Source organism: Danaus plexippus, chromosome 28 (genome assembly GCF_018135715.1).
Source record: "Danaus plexippus chromosome 28, MEX_DaPlex, whole genome shotgun sequence".
Lineage (NCBI taxonomy): Eukaryota > Metazoa > Arthropoda > Insecta > Lepidoptera > Nymphalidae > Danaus > Danaus plexippus.
This window is the reverse complement of record NC_083556.1, coordinates 3,084,795-3,102,889: the sequence shown is the minus strand read 5'-3', so window position 1 is coordinate 3,102,889 and position 18,095 is coordinate 3,084,795. Positions and strand designations below refer to the sequence as shown.

General features: G+C 38.7%; 2 protein-coding genes across 2 annotated transcripts; one reads left to right on the top strand and one right to left on the bottom strand.

The window, feature by feature from the left end:
* Positions 1 to 1,899: 1,899 nt before the first annotated feature.
* Positions 1,900 to 6,379, bottom strand: LOC116769902 (uncharacterized protein K02A2.6-like). The gene is given in 2 exon segments (XM_032661097.2): positions 1,900 to 5,789; positions 5,792 to 6,379. Coding segments are annotated over 2 exon segments (3,423 nt in total). The 5' UTR covers positions 6,156 to 6,379; the 3' UTR covers positions 1,900 to 2,730.
* A 1,573-nt stretch (positions 6,380 to 7,952) lies between these two features.
* On the top strand, positions 7,953 to 14,879 carry LOC116765825 (mucin-2-like). The gene is given in 5 exon segments (XM_061525373.1): positions 7,953 to 8,020; positions 8,646 to 8,824; positions 9,738 to 11,278; positions 11,280 to 14,598; positions 14,670 to 14,879. Coding segments are annotated over 5 exon segments (5,184 nt in total). The 5' UTR covers positions 7,953 to 8,016; the 3' UTR covers positions 14,811 to 14,879.
* Positions 14,880 to 18,095: the final 3,216 nt, after the last annotated feature.

The window sequence follows — 18,095 nt, the reverse complement described above, 5'->3', positions numbered from 1 at the left end:
TTACTTTCATTTAAGCACGACATGTTTTTATTCAAAATTTAATCATATTCAGACGATTTTCACTAAAATATAAGAGAAATTGTCCATTTTCGCTTCTAGAATGACATCTATAGGTACATATAAGTAAAATTTGACTGTCTGTTTGTGATACTGAAATAATCGTTTTTTACTACGTGCATATGAATATAAATACGGTTTACACTAAAATAAATTATTTTCTTTTATAAATACAAAAGTTAAGTCTAGAAGAGAATAACTCGGTGATTATTCTAATACATTATTCTTTATCGCGTTTCACTATAGCTTTGTCATCGACTTAGAAACGTTCAGCTGCAAGGCTGATTCGTGTGTTTGAAAGCAGACTTTAAAGTAGGTATTCGTCTCAATACTATTAAAAAATCTAAACTTTATACGTTTATGAAAAAAAAAATCCTCAAAAAAAAAATATTTCTAATATATGAGGAATTCATTGAAACGTTTAAAGTATATATTATAAATTTTTGTCAATTATTTAAACAGCTTTTGGTTATCACAGGAGTTATGGTTCAGATTAAATGAGATAAAATCGATATCTAAAACATAAAAAACATGTTTTGTATACTAATATTTTCATAAGCCTGTTCCTACAACGGATATTAAATCTAGCATTCTCAACGAACCCCTGTCCGCGTAGTTTATTCTTCAGTTTTCAGTTACTTCAAAACAAAGTCGTATATCTCATCACTTCATGACGCAATTGTGTTTAAGCTAAGCAACGGTTAAATATGACTAGGCAAGCTTTAACAAACCTCACGCAGCATTGTTAACACGTTGTGTAAAATCGAATCAATTTTAACTGAACACCACGTGTAAGTTCCTTCGCTAATCGCGATAACATCATTATATAGGCGTCGCCAAACAGCGTAAACAACAACGGAATATAGCTAGTTCTACTCATTCCTCATTATTCCACAATATCACATCACATCACACTTCAGGACAGACGATTTTTAAGTGAGACCACATTTAGTCGATGTCTCTAAGATCTGGTCCTACTTAAGACATTTTCTTTAAAAAAAACTTCTATACCACTTATTTTTTTTGTTCTAAATATTTTAAATGAGACGAAACCTCTTAGCATTCAATGGATTCAGCGTGCGGGTGCCGGGTCCAGTTGCAGGGAGAGGAGATCCAACAGTTCCTGGGACTTGCGACCCAGGTGTAGGTTTAAGGGGCGCCTAACTAAGGCGCGTTAAACGCTCACCTCCACTGTCCAAGCTCCTCTCCCTACCTAACCATATTTGAAAAGAACCTACTAGCCTTCGAAGTACGTTCCAACATTATAAATAAGAATACGCAAATAATTTGTAAGTTAACTTCTTCTTCTTCTTCTTCCTGACAATTTATCCCAGCATTAGCCAGGGTCAGCCTTCCTGCTCAAACTCCTCCACTTTGCACGGTCTTTAGCATCCTCGATGGTAAGTCCATTGCCTCTCATCAAAGAGCGCTATGTCATCGGCATACATCATCAGCCATGGAGGCTGCTCCTGGATGTTAGCCGAGACAGTGTCCAGCACTACATTGAACAAGAAGGGGCTAAGAGCCGAGCCTTGGTGAACCCCTACTGAGATCGGAAAGGGTTTTGTATCGCCAACAGCAGTCCTGACCATTGAAACGGAATCGCGGTACATGTCTCTGATGATGTCAATATAGGCCTCAGGGATCCCTTTGAATCGCAATGCCCACCAGATACATTGACGAGGCACGCAGTCAAAGGCCTTCTGCAGATCTCGGAATGCGACATGCAGAGCTCTCCTTTTTTCCCTGTATGCCTCCATCAGATTTCTGATAGCAAAAATGGCGTCCAAGGTGTAACGTAGTATTTAATTAAAATAGGAAAGCAAATAAAACAATGAGCGGTTTAGATGACATATCAAAATTGTCTATTCTCTCAAGCTGATTACATAGACTATAGACTAACATTTTTATTTGGTTTATGGCTTAGGACAGATGCCTATAGATACTTTACATCTCCCTTTCTTTATAAACTAAACAAACTTAAAAACGTTTTCTTACATTTTAAAACTAACTTATTATTCTTTAATTAACATGAATGAACATAATAAATTTTATATGACAAAACAATGACTTACTATTATGTGAATAGTAAACTAACATTATTCATCTAATAATTAATGTTGCACAAGAAAATATAAAATGATTGTAAATTTACTGAGCACAGCTTTAATAAGTACTGATTTAAGTGTTATTAAAGATCAAGTCTATTTACTGGTTTTATTATTCTACCATATCTTGATGATCTAGGTGCTGTTGATGGTTGAGTGAGTGTTGACTCCAGCATGTGATTAGAACTACTTGGTGATGAACTTGTTGATGTCGGTTGAGACTCCAGGGCAGCAGGTGATTGTGGTGATGGAACCTGTTGTGTTGTTGGTTCTTCTGTATATTTAATATCAGGAACTACCACTCTGTTTCTGGTTATGTCTGCTTGAGTCTTGTGCAAATGACTGAAGTTTCTGCGTAGTATTTGTCCTTGATCAGTTTGGATGATAACGGATCTTGGTAAACCTTCAGGCCTTTCTAACACCCTTGCCCCCTCCCATTGACGGTGGGCAACTTTGTGTCTGACCTTCTCATTAATTTCAAAAGAATCTGGTTTTTTAGTGTGCCTATTACCATATTTGGCTTGTACTTCTCTTAGTCGTTTAAGCTCAGTGGTCACTCCTGTTATTATTTTGGTTTTAAGTTGTTGTCGTTTATAGGTAATGGAGATCTGGTAATTCTGCTGTATAGACGTTGATTGGGTGAGCCTAAAATATCATTTCTTGGAGTATTTCTCCAGTTTAATAAAGCAAGTTGGACATCAGACTTGTCCATACTGCATTTTTTCAATATGTTCTTGACTACTTGAACTGCTTTTTCAGCAAGCCCATTGCCCTGAGGGTGATGTGGACTGGAGGTGACATGGTTAAATTTCCACTCTTTTTGAAAGGCCTTGAATTCTCTGGACATGTATTGTGGTCCATTGTCAGTTTGTAGCTCTTCTGGTACTCCATGCACGGCAAACCATTGTTTCAATTGTTCTATAACTTCATACGATGACTGACCTTTTAGCTGTCGAAAATCCACATATCCGGAGTAGCTGTCACAGATTACTATGTAAGTTTTACCTTTTAGTTCAAACAGATCAGATGCAACTATTTGCCATGGAAGTGTAGGAAATTTTTTAACTAGCACTATATCTTTTATGTTATCTCTTTGTGTTTGTTCACAGATGGAGCAGGTTTTGACTAGTTTTATAATGTCGTGGTACTGTCCTTTCCAATAGAAAAGTTGTCGTGCTCTTCTTAAACAGCTGTTTATACCTAGATGTCCTTGATGAATATTCTTTAGCATTTTGGGGATCTGTAATTTAGGTACCACAATTTTATTTCCTTTAAAAATTATACCGTTCAGATAGCTTAGTTCTTCTTTAAAATTAAAATAGTGTTGTAGTTCTGTAGGAAGGTCCCTGACTTTGTCTGGAAATCCTTGTATTATTGTCTTAAGTAGTAACTGTGAGTGTTGGTCTTCTTTTGTGGCTGTAATTAACTCTTGTTTAGCATTTACTGACATAGGTAGTATAACTGCAACTTTCAGATTTTCTTCTTGTTCATATTTTAGATTAGAGGCATCACAGTCTCGACTAAGGAAGTCTGCCAGTGGTATCTCTGTACCTTTTTTAAATATAACTTTTGGTGAGTATGGTGTAAGATTAAATAATATCCGTTGCAATCTTGCTGGAGCAGATTGTATGTTTTTCTTGAAGATAGACTCAAGTGGCTTATGGTCTGATTCTACTGTCAGTTCTTTGCCGTAAACATATTCGTGAAATTTCTTACATCCAAACAGTATAGCGAGTGCTTCCTTTTCGATCTGTGGATAGTTCTGTTCACATTTGGTCAACGCCCTTGCTCCGAATGCTATTGGTTGTCCTTCTTGGAGGAGTGCAGCACCAAGATTTTTTGAACTTGCGTCTACACTTAATGTTACAGGTTTATTTACATCATATAGTCTTAATACTGGAGGCCTCTGGAGAACTTGTTTTATTTTGTTCCATGTTTCTTCGTGATGAACTTCCCATATAAAGTTTGTATTTTTGTGTAGCAAGTCTCTTAGTGGATTTGTTAGGTCTGACATATTCGGGATGAATTTATTTAGGTATGTGATCATTCCTAGTAGTCTCTGTAGCTCCGTTTTATTTGTTGGCGTCTTCATTGCTTGTATGGCTTCAACTTTTTCTGGGTCTGCTTCTAGTCCATTAGCTGAAACAATGTGCCCCAGGAATTTAATTCTTTCTGATTCAAAAATGCACTTATTTTTATTTAGTTTGAACCCTGAATTCTTCAGTGTTTCTATAACTTTGCTAACAGTTTTCTTAAGTTCTTCTCTACTTTTTGCATAGATAAAGATGTCATCGATTGACACTCTTGCGTTTTTAAATTTACTGAGCAAATTTGTTAAAATTTCTTGGAATATTTCAGGAGCCGATGATACTCCGAAAGGAAGTCTCTTGAAAGAATATCTTCCCCATGGCGTAGCAAAAGTTAATATCTTTTGTGTTCTTTCAGAAAGTCTAATCTGCCAAAATCCTTTTGTACAATCTAACAATGCAAAGAATTTAGAACCTTTAATGTCTGCTGAAATTTCTTCTATAGTAGTAAGTGGAAAATGACGTCTAAGAATGTTTTTATTTACATCTGACGGATCAATACAGATTCTTATTTTACCTTTTTGTCTCACAATTACCATAGGACTCACGGCAGGGGTAGGCTCTGTTTCTGGTTTAATAACATCTAACTTAACCATTCTATCAAGTTCTTGCCTTACCTCGTCTCTTATAGCATGTGGAATTCTTCTTGACGGTCTAATTTCCAGTCTCGGGTTCTCAATAAGGTCAATATCATATTCAAAGTTTTTATAACATCCTAAGCCTTCGAAGATATCATTTTTACATTCACTTTCCTTCAGTGTTTTCACTCGTGCAATAAGTTCTAATTTTTCACATGTATCAAGTCCTAGAATTGGTGTAACTTTTTCTTTAACTATCTTGAATATTATGTTTCTTTTTTCATTTTTTATTTTACATAGTAACTCTGCTTCACCTAGAACTGCCATTTTATCTTCTGTATAACTTATTAAATTTTTTGTTCGGCTTGGTTTCAGACTTGCCTTTAGTTTGTTCATCAAGTGTCTCGGTAACACATTGCATTGTGCTCCTGTGTCTAATTTGGCAGCAAATTTTATTTTACCAACTTGTATTGTTTCTGTCCAGTCTTTCTTATCTCCACCACTTACAGCTGATATATATACCTCGTCTTCTGAACAATCTGACATTTCTTCTACAGTGTTCACTTTATTTTTTAATTTAGGATTATAGTTCTTTGTGCGGCACATTTTGGCAAAGTGACCATTTTTGTTGCACTTGGTACAGGGTTTGTTAAATGCTGGACATTCTCTGCGTTTGTGATTTGAACCACACCTTTTGCAGTCAAAATTTTCATTTTCTTTGTTTTTGACACTTTTGTTTTTGACTACTAGTACTTTATCTGTTTTATTTTTGCTTTCAAACTCATCTAATTGTTTGGACGCTTGTTCACTAGTTTTACAGATATTAATAGCTTTGGTTAAGTCTAATTTATCCTCTGTCAACAATTTCTCTCTGACTTGATTGGATCGGATACCAAAAACTATTTTGTCCTTTAACATTTCGTCCAGTAAATTGTCAAATTCGCATTTGATTGCCTGAGTTTTATTCGGGTTAAAAATTCGTTAAAATATTCATCTTCATTTTGTTCAATCTTAAAAAATATATATCTTTCGAATGATATATTTGTTTTTGGTGCAAAATACTCTTTGAACCTGTTTTTGATGGCGGCCAGGTTTTTTTTTTCTGTATCGCTCAGATTGAAACTATTGTATATTTCGATCGCTTCTGGGCCTATTACTGCCATAAATGTTGCTGCCTGGACATCGGCTGGCTTTTTATCTAGCTGAACAGCGATTGCATACCACTCAAACTGTTGTAACCAGTTTTTCCAACACGTTGATTTGTCCGAGTCAATTTGTAGGTTAGCCGGCGGCTTTATTCCAGATACTGCGTCGTTCGTAGCCATTTTACAACTTTCTCACGAATTTCTTCGTTTCCTTTTTTTAACACGTTTTTAAATAGTTCTGACACCATGTAACGTAGTATTTAATTAAAATAGGAAAGCAAATAAAACAATGAGCGGTTTAGATGACATATCAAAATTGTCTATTCTCTCAAGCTGATTACATAGACTATAGACTAACATTTTTATTTGGTTTATGGCTTAGGACAGATGCCTATAGATACTTTACACAAGGTGCCCGATCCTGGCTGAAATCCATATTGACATTCCGAGACAGTACACTCTCGGCGGAGCCTGAGGTCGATCATGCGCTCAAAGAGCTTCATGGTGAGACTCATGATCTTAACGCCCCTATAACTACCACAATCTTGAACACTGCCCCTGCCTTTGTATATAGGGGTAATGTAACTATAACGCCACTGATGCGGCATAGTCCCAGTGTTCAAGACGCGGTTAAAAAGGTCCGTCAGTATGAGCACACCAAGAGAGCCCAATGATTTCCACGCTTCGATCGGAATAACGTCAGATCCCACCGCTTTCCGATTCTTCGTGCGTCGAAGACAATTCCGAGTTTCGTCAGGTGTTATCGGGGCAATAAGTCCAAGATTAGGAGGTATTTCGGTTGGAAGACTGCACGGGTGCTGAGTATTTAGCAACTCAGCCGGTAACCCTTTCCGATGTTCCGAGACTTATTGCCCTTCCAGCGAGTTTCCTGGAGGAACGCACACTAGACCCGACGTCTCATGAGTACATCTGCGAGTTCTCTGTATCGTCCGGTTAGAGAGCCAATATTCCACGTTGCAAAGCGGAGTTTCCGTTGGGGTACTGACGTCTTTAGCCGTGCCCGTACTTGACACGGTAGCCCTTGCCCACTTATCGCAGGTGTAGGGCGATGTGCCTGCGCGTCGTTTATCGACAACGCCCTAGCCGTCCCCAGTCCATTATTGTCGTCAACCATGTGAGTGGCGAGGAGTGGTTTTAACGGAGCGACTGCCGTCTGACCTCCAAAACTTAAAAGAGAGTTAGGCAGGAGGAGTAGAGTTAGAAAGAGGTTAGGCAGGGGAATGGGGGGAGGTACAGGACACTACCTTGATGGACTGAGGATAAAGGTATGAAAGTGGTGGCTCGAGGATCCGGGGTCGCGTACCGGTATGCCCAGGGCTAAATATCGGAAAAATACTTAGTAGGACACCCTCTGGATGATTTGTAAGTTAACTATGGCTTATGAATACCTTTGGAATTTAAGGTCTAGCTATGTTCTAAGAAAAAAAATCTCTTCCCCAAAAAATATTACAAAATTCATTCATAGTGAATTTATTTGAGATGTCTCTAAGGTTTTTTTAAATGTTTTATAAGATTAAATATTTAAGATACGAGTGGCAACGACGGGATTTTGAAATCACCAACGATGAAATTTATTAATGCATAACAGATTGTTACCGAAGTTTAGAACTAGCTGACGATATAATAAGTCTAAGGATGTTAGCCAGATTTATTGCGAGCTTATTTTTTTTGATTTCGTAAAAAAAAAATCTTTTTTTTCTTTTGGATTTAAAAGATTTCAAGATATGCAGTAACAAGACAAAATCTTTATTATTTTTCTATTGATTTATTATTTAAATTCATTTATATATACACAGTTTCTAAAAATAAACTTATTTTACCTAATTAACAGTTAATTACTTTAGTTTCATACAGAATTAGTGTGATGCGAATTACTTTATTACCATTATAATAAAGGTCAAAATCCTAAACGATATATATAATACGTATGAATCGGACAAAATCGATTCTTCGGTTATTAATGGTCGACTTCGACTAGGCACCAGTATAAATGTCATTTTTAAATAATAACTACCGTGATATGGGTATGTTGATATATATATTTTTTTACGTAGAATTATATAAATTTTATATAAAATAGTTTAATTTCGAAAGTTGATTAATGAAGATATTGAAATTATTCGAGTCAGTTCAGAAATTTATCGTCAGACTAAGAGATTTCTCAATTTTAAGTTCAATAAATTAAAGTTATTATAAGTCGTTAATGACATTAAGATTGTGCATAATATTAAATCATCTTTCATAAGGGCGTTTTTTTTATCTGTACTAAGCAGATTATAAGAATTAATAAAAAAAAAATATTAAATTATTCGTAAATATTCATGTTTATTAATTTTTTATAACTTTATTACCCTTAATTTATTTCTAATTTATATTGCAATTCAGCATATGCTATGCAAAAAAATAAATAAAACAATACTACGAGACGAACCGGCAAAATACTCGGGAGTAATCCTATCCAGGACATAGTGTTTCGTTATTCTAAAGATATCACCCAGTCATATTTCGTATCTTTACATAATAAATTAATTATTTATACGTTTAATTATTTTTTAATTAAAGTTATTCCATTACAAACAAGAATGATTGAAAGTAATAGACACATAAAGTAATGCAATGAAATAATTTTTGTAATGTTTAAAATTTCAGATTTCTCATATTATCTGGTCCTGGCCTACATCACAGTAGTTGCAGGTAACCCATGCCTCAATCAGACATTGAACTCGATCCCTTATCCCAAAAACTGCAACACATACATAGTCTGTTGGATGTTCAAGCCATATCTCCAGTCTTGCCCGACAGGATTGCTCTACGACACTAAAACTAATGTAAGTATCCGATCTAAATATACTAACAGACTAATTAAAGTTGAGGGAAATTGACAAAAAAAATGTCCATTAAAGTAAAAAAAATTGTCACGGTCACGTCACAAGATTCATTTGTTGCGCAATTTATTTACGTTGAACTCTTCGCACTTAAAAAAGTGTCAAGTCTATAATGTTTTCGTTGTTTTTACTTGTTTTAAGTTAATTTGGAGACGGGTTTTTGATTCTTTGTCCTTATAAAAATGGTTCAATAATAAAATACCTGAATTTAAGACGATATTCATTGCTCTAACAGTGCCATGTCTAGCAAACGTGCTCCTCAAAGCAAACCCGTTTTCAAGGGTAGTGTACTTGGTAGCGATTCTGATGTATAGTTACATACAACTATAAGTAAAAGTAAGGCTTATACCATATATATAATTTCTGTTATTCTGTTATTTCAACCAAAAAAAAAAATACAGATTTTCTCTGGTGGATGTTATAATGAATAATTTCAAATAGGTTTTTTGCTAATTTGATTAGTGGGTGTATTTATGGTCCTAGTTTTGTTTCATGGTTTATACCGCACTAACGCTCACTAGCCTAGATTTTGGTAGAAAAATTAATGCACAATTTTTTAAGGTTTTTAAAATATTAAGGTCAAGGTTTAAATTTGACAAATTACACACAGGCTTGAAGAACCTCTATAAAAGATCATTGTATATCCGATTTAAATAAAACACTTTTAAACTGAGGGAGTTTATAATAAATAAGCAAAAATTAATATTCGGTAAGCCATGACTCGGGTAGCAATAAATATTTTTTTTTATTTCATATATAAGATATTACGATTTCTTTTAATATAAAACTTTCGTACAACCAGGAATGGAATTTGCTATATTTATGTTAGTTGATAAAAATAAAATATCTCTTACAGAACTGCCAGCCATGGCCAGTAGCAATGTGCTGCAACTATGTATCTCCACGTCCATTTCATCCTTTACCTCCTGTATCTCCATTGGAACCTGGTAACACAACTAAAATACGAACTCTACCTCCTATCTCAATCACAACTCCATCAACTTTAACGGACACTCCATCCGTTCCAACCGACATAACGCATCCAACGAGTGAAACGCCCGTGATAACAACATCACATCCATTGCCGACGACAAGTTCTAGCCCCAATACTCCATCAACTTTAACGGACACTCCATCCGTTCCAACCGATATAACGCATCCAACGAGTGAAACGGCCGTGACAACAACATCACATCCATTGCCGACGACAAGTTCTAGCCCCAATACTCCATCAACTTTAACGGACACACCATCCGTTCCAACCGACGTAACGCATCCAACGAGTGAAAATCCTACTCAGACAACACCACCGAGCAAAAAAACGTTACCGCCCACTGCCACAACGCCTACAAAACCCAGCACACCTACAAGTGAAACGCCCGTGATAACAACTTCACATCCATTGCCGACAACAAGTTCTAGCCCCAATACTCCATCAACTTTAACGGACACTCCATCCGTTCCAACCGATATAACGCATCCAACGACTGAAACGCCCGTGATAACAACATCACATCCATTGCCGACGACAAGTTCTAGCCCCAATACTCCATCAACTTTAACGGACACTCCATCCGTTCCAACCGATATAACGCATCCAACGAGTGAAACGCCCGTGATAACAACATCACATCCATTGCCGACGACAAGTTCTAGCCCCAATACTCCATCAACTTTAACGGACACACCATCCGTTCCAACCGACGTAACGCATCCAACGAGTGAAAATCCTACTCAGACAACACCACCGAGCAAAAAAACGTTACCGCCCACTGCCACAACGCCTACAAAACCCAGCACACCTACAAGTGAAACGCCCGTGATAACAACTTCACATCCATTGCCGACGACAAGTTCTAGCCCCAATACTCCATCAACTTTAACGGACACTCCATCCGTTCCAACCGATATAACGCATCCAACGAGTGAAACGCCCGTGATAACAACATCACATCCATTGCCGACGACAAGTTCTAGCCCCAATACTCCATCAACTTTAACGGACACACCATCCGTTCCAACCGACGTAACGCATCCAACGAGTGAAAATCCTACTCAGACAACACCACCGAGCAAAAAAACGTTACCGCCCACTGCCACAACGCCTACAAAACCCAGCACACCTACAAGTGAAACGCCCGTGATAACAACTTCACATCCATTGCCGACAACAAGTTCTAGCCCCAATACTCCATCAACTTTAACGGACACTCCATCCGTTCCAACCGATATAACGCATCCAACGAGTGAAACGCCCGTGATAACAACATCACATCCATTGCCGACGACAAGTTCTAGCCCCAATACTCCATCAACTTTAACGGACACACCATCCGTTCCAACCGACGTAACGCATCCAACGAGTGAAAATCCTACTCAGACAACACCACCGAGCAAAAAAAACGTTACCACCCACTGCCACAACGCCTACAAAACCCAGCACACCTACAAGTGAAACGCCCGTGATAACAACTTCACATCCATTGCCGACAACAAGTTCTAGCCCCAATACTCCATCAACTTTAACGGACACTCCATCCGTTCCAACCGATATAACGCATCCAACGAGTGAAACGCCCGTGATAACAACATCACATCCATTGCCGACGACAAGTTCTAGCCCCAATACTCCATCAACTTTAACGGACACACCATCCGTTCCAACCGACGTAACGCATCCAACGAGTGAAAATCCTACTCAGACAACACCACCGAGCAAAAAAACGTTACCGCCCACTGCCACAACGCCTACAAAACCCAGCACACCTACAAGTGAAACGCCCGTGATAACAACATCACATCCATTGCCGACGACAAGTTCTAGCCCCAATACTCCATCAACTTTAACGGACACACCATCCGTTCCAACGGACGTAACGCATCCAACGAGTGAAAATCCTACTCAGACAACACCACCGAGCAAAAAAACGTTACCGCCCACTGCCACAACGCCTACAAAACCCAGCACACCTACAAGTGAAACGCCCGTGATAACAACTTCACATCCATTGCCGACAACAAGTTCTAGCCCCAATACTCCATCAACTTTAACGGACACTCCATCCGTTCCAACCGACGTAACGCATCCAACGAGTGAAACGCCCGTGATAACAACATCACATCCATTGCCGACGACAAGTTCTAGCCCCAATACTCCATCAACTTTAACGGACACTCCATCCGTTCCAACCGATATAACGCATCCAACGAGTGAAACGCCCGTGATAACAACATCACATCCATTGCCGACGACAAGTTCTAGCCCCAATACTCCATCAACTTTAACGGACACACCATCCGTTCCAACCGACGTAACGCATCCAACGAGTGAAAATCCTACTCAGACAACACCACCGAGCAAAAAAACGTTACCGCCCACTGCCACAACGCCTACAAAACCCAGCACACCTACAAGTGAAACGCCCGTGATAACAACTTCACATCCATTGCCGACAACAAGTTCTAGCCCCAATACTCCATCAACTTTAACGGACACTCCATCCGTTCCAACCGATATAACGCATCCAACGAGTGAAACGCCCGTGACAACAACATCACATCCATTGCCGACGACAAGTTCTAGCCCCAATACTCCATCAACTTTAACGGACACTCCATCCGTTCCAACCGATATAACGCATCCAACGAGTGAAACGCCCGTGACAACAACATCACATCCATTGCCGACGACAAGTTCTAGCCCCAATACTCCATCAACTTTAACGGACACACCATCCGTTCCAACCGACGTAACGCATCCAACGAGTGAAAATCCTACTCAGACAACACCACCGAGCAAAAAAACGTTACCGCCCACTGCCACAACGCCTACAAAACCCAGCACACCTACAAGTGAAACGCCCGTGATAACAACTTCACATCCATTGCCGACGACAAGTTCTAGCCCCAATACTCCATCAACTTTAACGGACACTCCATCTGTTCCAACCGATGTAACGCATCCAACGAGTGAAACGCCCGTGATAACAACTTCACATCCATTGCCGACGACAAGTTCTAGCCCCAATACTCCATCAACTTTAACGGACACACCATCCGTTCCAACCGACGTAACGCATCCAACGACTGAAACGCCCGTGATAACAACTTCACATCCATTGCCGACAACAAGTTCTAGCCCCAATACTCCATCAACTTTAACGGACACACCATCCGTTCCAACCGACGTAACGCATCCAACGAGTGAAAATCCTACTCAGACAACACCACCGAGCATTAAAACGTTACCGCCCACTGCCACAACGCCTACAAAACCCAGCACACCTACAAGTGAAACGCCCGTGATAACAACTTCACATCCATTGCCGACAACAAGTTCTAGCCCCAATACTCCATCAACTTTAACGGACACTCCATCCGTTCCAACCGATGTAACGCATCCAACGAGTGAAACGCCCGTGATAACAACTTCACATCCATTGCCGACAACAAGTTCTAGCCCCAATACTCCATCAACTTTAACGGACACTCCATCCGTTCCAACCGATGTAACGCATCCAACGAGTGAAACGCCCGTGATAACAACTTCACATCCATTGCCGACGACAAGTTCTAGCCCCAATACTCCATCAACTTTAACGGACACTCCATCTGTTCCAACCGATGTAACGCATCCAACGAGTGAAACGCCCGTGATAACAACTTCACATCCATTGCCGACGACAAGTTCTAGCCCCAATACTCCATCAACTTTAACGGACACACCATCCGTTCCAACCGACGTAACGCATCCAACGACTGAAACGCCCGTGATAACAACTTCACATCCATTGCCGACAACAAGTTCTAGCCCCAATACTCCATCAACTTTAACGGACACACCATCCGTTCCAACCGACGTAACGCATCCAACGAGTGAAAATCCTACTCAGACAACACCACCGAGCATTAAAACGTTACCGCCCACTGCCACAACGCCTACAAAACCCAGCACACCTACAAGTAAAACGCCCGTGATAACAACTTCACATCCATTGCCGACAACAAGTTCTAGCCCCAATACTCCATCAACTTTAACGGACACTCCATCCGTTCCAACCGATGTAACGCATCCAACGAGTGAAACGCCCGTGATAACAACTTCACATCCATTGCCGACGACAAGTTCTAGCCCCAATACTCCATCAACTTTAACGGACACACCATCCGTTCCAACCGACGTAACGCATCCAACGAGTGTAAATCCTACTCAAACAACCAAACCGAACATTAAAACCTTACCGCCCACTGCCACAACGACTACGAAACCCAGCACATCTACAAGTGAAACGCCTGGTTTACGTACCAATTCTGATAACATTACTGAATCTACTTTGACAGTTACGGCAGTTGAACATTCCACAACAACCCAAGCAACAATACCTCACTCTACTAATAAAACAACAGAGTCAGAAACTTATACTCCAAACAATGAACATACAACAAGAGAAGTTAGTTCATTACGTACAGTAAGGACATTACCAACAAAGAAATCCAAAAGGACTCTTGCTCCTTATTCAACAACTACCAACAGCCCTTGTCATTTCACACCAATGATTACTGAAAAACCAATCAAACCTCAACTTCCCGAATGTGGTGAAGATGACAGATTCGTTTATCCCGACTTCGAAAACTGTAATTTTTACTTCAACTGCTTTAGTGGAGTCATGAAGAGACTTCCTTGCAAAAATAACTTTGCATTCAGTCCTCATGTATTGGTGAGTGTGTGTTTTTGTTATTCCTGTTTTTTATGTTCTATTTTTTTGAAGCCTTCGTCTTTTTCTTCCAGAGGTGCCTCCCTGTAGAGAAAGTGAACTGTAATTCATACAAATCAGCTCTAGAGCAGAGACTATATTCAATTAACTTCGTCCTCTTCAACGCTCTTTCGAAAGTATCGAACTCGCAATCCAAGAGAAAAAATGATGAATAATAAATTGTTATAATAACTCAAATGTATTATATATTGTATTTAAGGAATTATATATTAGTTTTTGAGCTATTGCATAGCTTTTATTAACGAAAATAAATCTAACACAGACACGTTGAACCCAGTTACAGTTCGGTAGATTCCGGCACGGTGTTTGTGTGCGTGCCAGTAGATGTGTGCGTGCAGATCAACTGCTAAAAATAAATAAATATAATTGCATGAATAAATAAATAAATAATTAAAATAGCATGAATTGATAAAAAATGCTATGCAATAGGTTTACCGCAGCAGCTCCCGAGTGCCACATGTATTGATTTATACTAATTTACAAGTCAATGGAGATGACAATATTTTTATTTGAAATGTGTAACTCTCGTTCTACAGACGTTGACATCGTCATTGCCAGTGTTGAAAAACAAAACTTTTTTAAGAACAACACACTTTTAGGGCTTCCAAAACAAAAACTTTATTGCGACAACAATTTATCTTATAAAAACAGCTATAATACTTAATATTTGTTTACTTAATATCAAAGTATGACTATGATTTTCGGATGTACTACGCGACTAGCAGAAGAAAGTAATCTACCGCAGTTTCATTTAAATATGAACTCAGTTTGCGCTCTGAAGCCAATGTCCGCCAACGCGACAGTTCAAAGCGTGGCGGGACGAACTCTGGCGCTGTCTCATAGTGCAGTGGAAAGAACGACTGTCTCAGCTGAAGACCGGGCACGCTACTATCGCAGTGGTAAAAGTCTTCCTTAAGGAGGTGCTGGAAACGAAACGGGGTCCTCATTTTCCGCCTGACGCAGGTGCTGACCGAACACGGATGTTTCGGATTCAGAGGGAGGAAACGTCCAGGTGTCGTCATTGCGACGACCACCCGGAGGACATGGTGGAGCATACGGTGACGGTGTGCCCTGCTTGGGCTGAGCACCGCCGTGTCCTCAGGGAAGCGATCGGTGGCGGCAGTGGCGTGCACGCCATAGATAAGAATAAGCACTGCCTACCCTACCCATATAACAACGACTTACATTGTTTAATTCTTTCTTACATACTTTTAATAATACAATACGCAATACGAATGCTTAATTGTTTGCAGACATTTAATAATATGTCATTTGATTCTTATTTGGTAAAATTATTAAAAGTGCCATCTATAAACAGAAAACGAAATATTTTCGATCGGCCGATGCTAGCTGCTAGCGCCGCTATACAGCCAGAGCGGCGGTAGGCACAACTATTGGGTGCATATTTTCCATAAAATTATCTCAAGGGCGATCTACAAATCCCGTGTTGTATGCAGAAAATTATTGCATGTGTAATAGTCCTTAATCCATTCTTTTAAAATGTCACAGTAACTGTGGTAATTGTCAAGTGAAACGGGACTATTTGATTGGTCGGTATACTATCCTTCTTTTTTCCGCCATTTTGTTATTATTCAGTACTGTCATTTGTCTTTCTAAGCGCAAGTGAATAAGTTTTAATTAGCTAATGAGTGAATTTATTAACGAATTATGGAAAATTATAGCCGTGTGCTCTGTGCTGGTGACGAGTGTTTAAGGAAATTTATTACGAGTACATTTTCGACTGTCGTTTGAATTTTGAATTTGTTACGTGCAGGCAACATATTAAAAAATAAATGAACATCGCCGGGGACACGTCGTTGTATGGACAAAATATCCTATTACGAGTAACGTTGCTGACCCCGCCAATAAACATCCAGTTGTGTGAACGAGAAGATTCCTGATACCACACAAGCTATGGAATGGGATTGCTATCCTAACATCGGGGGCGATCATGGTCTTAGGTGTAGGTTATGAGTTTTAATATGTAATTCTTACTATAATATATGAACATAAAAGTATCGTAGTTTTCCTGGAACCTGCGGTAGCCACCGAAATATAATTAATTTGTCGTTGTCGTTTGTTGTTGTTGTTGTTTGATGATAAAAGTAAAATAATTAGGAAGGGAAGGTGTGTGACCAGTTGAGTTTTGACTACAAACAAATAAAACCAGTGTGCTTTAGACCACACGACTGAAGTAAAACTTCTTTCGCTCCATCTATATGTATTATATATGCATTTGTACATACATGTATAACACAGACATGTATATACATACACGTGTTAATTTTGTACAAATATTTGAATTCATTATGGGTTATCATTGATAAGTTAAAGATATTTCGATTTATTTATTATTTTCATCATTTTCATCATCGGATACTTCAGTATTTTGCTGTTTTTGTTATTAGGACCGAAACAATAGGCATGTGATGTGAGAAATAAGACTCGTATGTTTTAGAATGAATATTAGTAAGATATCAAGAGAAAACTGCATTAATTGTTGTTCCAGGTCTTGTGGTAGACTCATTTTGGTTATAATTCATTCGTAGTTCTAATTTATTTTGTATTAAGTTTACCAAAAGTTGTCCATCTTCGGACGCATTAACATTAAAATCTCCTGCTAAAATAAGAGCCAACGTATGATAATTTTCCCCTGATTCTTCAGAACCTACTCGACTGTGAATCATGAGTCTTTTATATAAAAACTTTATAGTATTATTAATTGCGTTATTGGGCGGGATGTGAACCACCATTATGATGTCTGTTCCATCATCACAGTTAGCAGACCACATATCACCAATAGATGATTGACCACTATCGACTTCATGAATGCGTCGTAATAAAATGTCAATTTTTGAAGTTACTATATTCGTGGTCCTATTTGATGTTTGATAAAATGCGACTCCTGCGGATCTCACAGCTTTGCGGTTTAATTCATTTCCATCGTCATTTAACCAGGTTTCTGATAGTAACCAAATATTGCTTGGACCAATTACGTGATCGCTCAAATCCGACACATGTTTTCTAAGACTTTGGCAATTGATAGTCACCATGGACAACTTTATTTTGTCATTCATGAAATCAAGAATCCTTCTTCCTCTTGTTGTCAATGTGTTCAATGATAATCGGCGAAATTCATCTTGTAAAGAAGTGATCTTTGTATTATTTATTCGACCATGATAAAATCTATTATCATTGTCTTTTGGCACTATGTACAGTCCTTCAATACTGGAACTCGTGATAGAGCAACATACAGTAATGGTAGACAATGAGTCCTGATATTCATATCCATCCATCCATACATCCGTCCATCCATCCATCCATCCATCCATCCGTTTGTCCATCAGAAAATAAGTAAGTTTTCTGCGATCTTGGACTAATTGTAATAGCTAAAAAAAAATTTTTATATATAGATTCTGGTGTTATATATATTTTTTTAA